A 6,643-nucleotide genomic window follows, 5' to 3' on the forward strand; every position below is an offset into this window, starting at 1 on the left:
TCTTCCAAATCTACCACAAGATAAAGCAGGATTTCACAGGGACCGTAGAATCTGTCTGATTGGAAAGTAAGTCATCCCACCACTCCCTAAATGATGAGTCGTTTCCATTGTGCCCCTTAATAGTTGGGTTTAAGATACTCCATATTTGTTTAGCAATAGTACAGTTTTTAAAAATATGATGTGTCTTCAATTCCATCGCAGAAGCTGCGACCAACATCAATGGAGACCTAAAGACGTCAATAACGTCTTAGAAGGCAGCCAAGAATCAAGTAGCAGGTATAAAAAGGTTTTGATTTTAGGAGGAATTTTAAACCTCCAAATCTTGTTGACCTAAATGTTAAGGTCACCCTAACCCCTGTTTATGATAATAGTTTCTTTGTAGGCCGATTTAACAGTAAAGTGTCCTTTGGGATTCAACGCCCAAATCAGCATATCCTTATTTGAGCCAGAGGGGATAAAGATGGTTCTAATCATGATTTTCAAAATCAGACCGGACCGAAAAAATAAGGAGCTAGTCACCTGATCGGTTTTGTTTTCCCCCAAAATCGCTTTTTCCCCAAAACCGTTGATTTTGGTCAGGAAACCGTTGAACCGACTGATTAACCGTTCAAACCATTCGAACGGATTTGACTGTTTTCCAATTTTTTTATTTTTTTCAGAATGGGATGGCCGTTCGGGTCGAACAGTCAGACTGTTTGAACCAGTAATCAAACCCCTGACCGATTCGGTCACCAATTCGTTTTTAAAAACCATGGCTCTAATGTCATTCCAAATATTAAGGTGAACTAAGTTACGAATCTTATTCCCCTCCCAAATATGTCTTTCATGATTAATAACATCACTCACTAGCAACTCCTCTTGCTCAATTTCAACCCCTGAAGGGTCTCTATTAGATATTCCTTCAATTGAAGCCGAGTCCAACCAGTTATCTTTCTGAAATGTAATATTCTTTCCATTACCAACAATCCGACCCATAGCCCTTTTGAGTAAGTATCTGGAATTCAGAACTCCCCTCCAAATCCAAGAAATTCCATTTTTAGGCTTAGCATTCCAAAAAAGATTCATTTCAAAGGTATTTGTGAAAAACCACTCGGACCCATAAATTATGTTTGTCCTTTAGAATTTTCCAACCTAGCTTTGCTAGGCAAACCTCATTAACCCAGTGAAGATTTTTAACGCCCATACCACCCCAATTCTTGGGGAGGGAAATTTTTCCCCAACTCATTAGATGAATAAGCTTTTTATCTTTGCCTTTGGACCATAGAAAATTCCTTTGACTCTTGTCAATCTCCTCAATTATGTTATTTGGAAATTTGAAAGAGCTCATGATAAATTAAGGCATAGAGCTAATTGAAGAGTTTAGAGTGGCTCTGCCAGCCAAAGAGAGTCTTCATCTTCCATCCAGTCATTTTTTTGTTAACTTTATCTCTAATATTGTTGAATACTTCCTTTAACACTCTTCCATTGATGATTGGAGCACCTAAATAAGTGGAGTCTTTTCTCTCAAGAGGGATTTTAAGCATTCTTAAAATAATCTTCTACAATCTAGACGGGATATTATTAGAGATTCTAAGAACTAATTTAGCAAAGTTTGGACTTTGACCAGAAGCTTCAGCAAACTTGTCAAGAATCTCCCTACTCTTCACATAGGCCAAAATGGTATCTTTTGCAAAGATAAGACAATCATCTGCAAATTGAAGAATTGGGATAAAAGGACCACCCCTTGAGGCTTTAAAACCAATTGGACTCGTATACTTGCTTGATTCTTCAATTAGGTTCATGGTTAAAGGTTCAGCACATAATACAAAAATGTACTAGGATAGAGGATCTCCTTTCCTAATGCCTCTAGATGGCTCAAAACTTCTAGAAGGTGAGCCATTAATCAAAAAATTATAGGAAACTGATTTTATGCAACTCATGGTCCAGTCAATCCATATCCTGTGGAAGCCAAACTTTATAAGAACTTTCTCTATAAAAGACCATTCCAGCCTATCATAGGCCTTCTCCATATCAACTTTACAGGCCAAAAAGCCTGAGCTCCCTTTTTTTTCTTTTTCATTGTATGGAGCATTTCATGTGCAATAAAAATTTTATCATTGATATGTCTATGTGGGACAAAAGCACTTTGAAATGGAGAAATAATTGCATTCAGAATCGGCTTGAGTCTATTGACCAAAATTTTTTGTAATGATTTTATAAATCACATTGCAAAGACTTATAGGCCTGAATTTGTTTACATTATCTGGGTTTTTAGCTTTGGAAATAAGAGTGACGAATGTTTCATTAAGAATCTTATTTAATTTTCTAGTGTTAAAAAATGCTCTTATGACATTGTACACCGTGTTTCCAATGATATTCCAAAATTTTTTGAAGAAAAGAGCGTTTAGCCCATCTGGGCCTGAAGCTTTAAGGCCTTTCATTAAGTTAAGACCTTTCCAAATCTCTTTGTTTGTAACTTTCTTACAAAGTAATTTGTTTTGCTCCACCGAGATGCATGGATTTATGTTTTTGATGAAATCATCCACCCCATGAATATATTCAGACTTAAATCTCTCAAATTTTTTGACAATAAAGCATGTTAACTGTTGTTGGTCTTCTATCCAATCATCCTCATCATTTTTTAATCTAAATATTTTATTCGTACTTCTTCTAATAGTAACCATTGTATGGAAAATTTTGTTGTTTTTTCCCCCAAATTTCATCCAATTGATTCTGGTTTTTTGCGCTCAGAAGACTTCCCGTTTAAGAATATTGTCAAATTGAATTTGGAGAGAACGCACCAAATTAGTGGTGGCTCTATCATCTGGGTTATCAAGTAATTTGCTTTGAACTTCATTTGAAGGAGCTCCTTTTCTTTTGTAAAGATAATACCAAAATGACTCTTGTTCCTTTTTTTTTATTTTGAACAAGTAAATTCCTTTCCTTAATAAATTGAAAAGCTCTAGACCCCATAGTATTACAACTCCGCGAATGGGAAATACCAACAAAAAGATTGGAGTCCTCACACCACATTACTTCAAATCTGAAAGGCTTAGGCCACTTTACATTAACAACTCAAGAGAGAAGAACAGGAGAATGATTATATGATAAGAAAGGAAGATTAGTGAGAGTTGCATCAGCAAACTCTCTCCACATATTTTTGTTTGTGTTTGTACTCCCCCAAATGGAGCATAAAGGTGGATTTGTATTTGCAATCATAACTACAAAAATAGAATTCGTTTTTGTTCCTCGTAAGAAGCAAAATTTGGCAAAATTACAAAATTTATCAATAGGCTCTACGGCTCTACCCTTCCATAAAAATATCTGCTTGAGCCTAGAACCAATGTTTGGCATGTCTCAAAAAAACGTTTTTCCTTTTATTTTCTGTTTGGAACCATTTGCTACTGCTGCCACATATGCATTTTTCAGCTGACAACTGTTTAAAAAAGGGGAAAAAACTAAAATTGCATTTTCTCATATGACACCTCACACGATTTCCAAGATGTGGTCTGAGAAAACGTTTTTCAAAAACATTCATACATGGACCGAGAAGATGAATTTCAGATGCACCACTGATGTAGTGCCGTTTTTCAGAAAACGTCATCCGTTATTGCAAGTTTTTAATTGGAACTGAGAGCAAACTTGAGGGCTGAATTCGGTGAAATAATTTCTGCAAACATTTCCTAGGTTCCACCAAATGTATCTCATCTCCAGGGATCTGAAGAATTGATAGGATTATTCATTTCCTTTTGCATTCAAGTAACCGCAACCCCAAAAGTGTTGGATGATCTTCTTGGTGTTAACAAGAGGAGAATGAAACGCAGTTTAAAACTACATACCTTGTTTAAAACACGTAATGTAAAACAATCCCACGGACTCCACTCCCTCAAACCTTATCCTCTCCTCTCCTTCCAGACTCCCCGACTACTGCTAAAATCATTAAAACTACCAACCAACCCAAATTGAAGACGACCAAAAACAAACAACCATGGCCTCAATACTTCTCTGTTTTCTCCTTCCTTCAGTACCTGTAGTGAGCAGGCTTGTATGGACCTTCAACGGGGACACTAATATACGCAGCCTGTTCGGGGGTAAGCTTGGTAAGCTTGGCCCCAAGCTTGCCAAGGTGAAGAGCGGCAACCTTCTCGTCGAGATGTTTGGGCAGAACGTAGACCTCCTTCTCATACTTGCCGGTTCCCTTCTCCTTCCAAAGCTCAAGCTGGGCGATCACCTGGTTTGTGAACGAGCACGACATCACGAAGCTGGGGTGCCCTGTGGCGCATCCTAGGTTCATAAGCCGACCCTCGGCCAATACAATTATGCCTCTGTTGGTGTCGGGGAAGACCCATCTATCCGTCTGGGGCTTGATTGTGATCCTCTTCACACCTGGGAAGGTCTCTAGGCCGTGCATGTCGATCTCATTGTCGAAGTGGCCGATGTTGCAAACAATGGCGTTGTTCTTCATCTTCCTCATGTGGTCGACCATGATGATATCCTTGTTACCGGTGGTGGTGACGAAGATGTCGGCATCGGTAACGACGTCCTCAAGGGTCAGAACTGGGATGCCTTCCATGAGAGCCTGGAGGGCGCAAATGGGGTCTATCTCGGTAACGATTACACGGGCACCGGCTTGCTTAAGGGCGGCAGCACAACCCTTGCCGACATCTCCGTACCCGCAGACAACTCCTACCTTGCCGGCAATCATCACGTCAGTGGCTCTCATCAGTCCATCGGGGAGAGAGTGGCGGCAACCGTAGAGGTTATCGAACTGGTTAAGAACAGAGCAGTTAGACAGGGGAAGAACTAAGAGTGTTAAATGATTCGAAGTAGGAAATTGTGCCTTTCTACAGAATCGGAATAATTAACCAAGAATTTGGGTCATCACAAGCAATCTGTTATAGTTGTTATGATTTGATATTAAAACAACAAACTCAGATCCAGTAGATTTTGGAAGGGTCAGATCTTGAACTCAGATTTCCTAGTTAAACAGTCAGATCTTGGAGATCTATAAGATTCTTCGATTGGAACACTATGAGCTCAAGATATTTCACTTAGCATAAGGTTTGAACTAAAATTGAAGCAAACTTGTTAGTGGAAAGAAAATTAGATCTGAAGCAAAAGCAGATAAAGATATGGAAGAAGCAGCACTTTAACAGTACCTTGCTCTTGGTGACAGAGTCGTTAACGTTGATAGCAGGAAAGAGCAAAGTTCCAGCGGCTTGCATCTGATAAAGCCTCTTGACACCGGTGGTTGTCTCTTCAGAGACCCCGACCAATCTGTCTTTCATCTTGTGATACTTCATCGGATCCGCCTTCAACCCATCTCTGATAATCGTGAGCACAATCTGGAACTCGGCGTTGTCCGTTGACGACGGATCCGGCAACTTTCCGGTCTTGGCGTACTCTTCCTCCGCCTTAACACCCTCATGGATGAGCAATGTGGCGTCACCACCGTCGTCGACGATGAGATCGGGACCGCCACCAGGACCCCAGTCGAGGGCCCTCTCGGTGCACCACCAGTACTCCTGAAGGGTCTCCCCCTTCCAGGCGAATACGGAAGCGCTGTCGCGAGCGATGGCAGCAGCGGCGTGGTCCTGGGTGGAGAAGATGTTGCAGGAGCACCAGCGGACCTCGGCGCCGAGGGCGGTGAGGGTTTCGATCAGAACCGCGGTCTGGATCGTCATGTGGAGCGAGCCGGTGATCTTGGCACCCTTGAAGGGCTGAGAGGGGCCGAACTCGGCTCTGCAAGCCATAAGCCCTGGCATCTCGACCTCAGCCAGCTCGATCTCGAGCCGGCCGAAGTCGGCCTGAGACATATCCTTGACCTTGTATTCACGACCGGAGGAGGTCTTCTCGACGAGAAGCGACATGGTTGCAGATAGATTTGAGACTGGGATTGACCGTCTTCTTTTTCTCTATCTAGCACTCTCTTCACTCTTCAGAGGCTGGAGGGTGTGTAGGCGAGAAAGCCTGGAAGTTAAGGTGCTATATATAAAGTTCTACTCTACGACCAATAAATCTAGGGCTGCAACGAATCGGATCCATTCGATAAACGGTATATCCGATCCGAATCCGATAAAAATCTATCGGGTCGACTTTTCCGATCTCATCGTCCCGGATCGAATCGAAATATTATTAAAACTCGATGTATTAACTGTTCAGATCCCGTCCGATTTGTTGAAGTCGAGGGTATCCAAATTCAGTTCTTCCCCATCGAATCCAGATTTGAATTTGGACATGAGTCGACTTACAACAATGCATTGGGAATATCTCTATCAATAAAAATATGATAGTGCTGAGATATTCCCAATACAAAGTTTCCAAAAGGGTGTGACGACGGTCACACTTTCTTACAACCTTTTTGCTATCGATGGGAAGATAAGATATTTCCATTGAACAGCTACAGCCTACAAGTAGGTGTGGTGACGGTCACGATCAAATCCCAATTCGATTGAATTCATCTTGGCAACAAATTATCATATGTGAATTTACCTAAAATGCCCTGTTTAGCTACTTCTCGGATTTACCACCGTTAGATTAGAATCTGCTGTGAATTTATATGATTTTTGTGAAGACTTACTGTACGATGAAAAATACAGGAACCTTGACCTTTTCTTCTCAAAATTGCGCGGTAGGTGAACAAAAACGTCGGCAAGTGGGTTAA

At 41.1% G+C, this 6,643-nt stretch overlaps 1 protein-coding gene across 1 annotated transcript; it reads right to left on the reverse strand.

The window, feature by feature from the left end:
• Positions 1 to 3,705: 3,705 nt before the first annotated feature.
• Positions 3,706 to 5,941, reverse strand: LOC148861335 (adenosylhomocysteinase). Its single transcript, XM_088983539.1, has 2 exons — positions 5,139 to 5,941; positions 3,706 to 4,747 (listed from the first exon to the last, which is right to left on the reverse strand). The coding sequence occupies exons 1-2, from the start codon at positions 5,847 to 5,849 to the stop codon at positions 4,001 to 4,003; spliced, it is 1,458 nt and encodes a 485-aa protein (XP_088839665.1). The 5' UTR covers positions 5,850 to 5,941; the 3' UTR covers positions 3,706 to 4,000.
• Between the last annotated feature and the right edge of the window lie 702 nt (positions 5,942 to 6,643).

This window comes from Nelumbo lutea, chromosome 4, assembly GCF_056320005.1.
Source record: "Nelumbo lutea isolate HS-2025 chromosome 4, American lotus-T2T, whole genome shotgun sequence".
Taxonomy (NCBI): Eukaryota; Viridiplantae; Streptophyta; class Magnoliopsida; order Proteales; family Nelumbonaceae; genus Nelumbo; species Nelumbo lutea.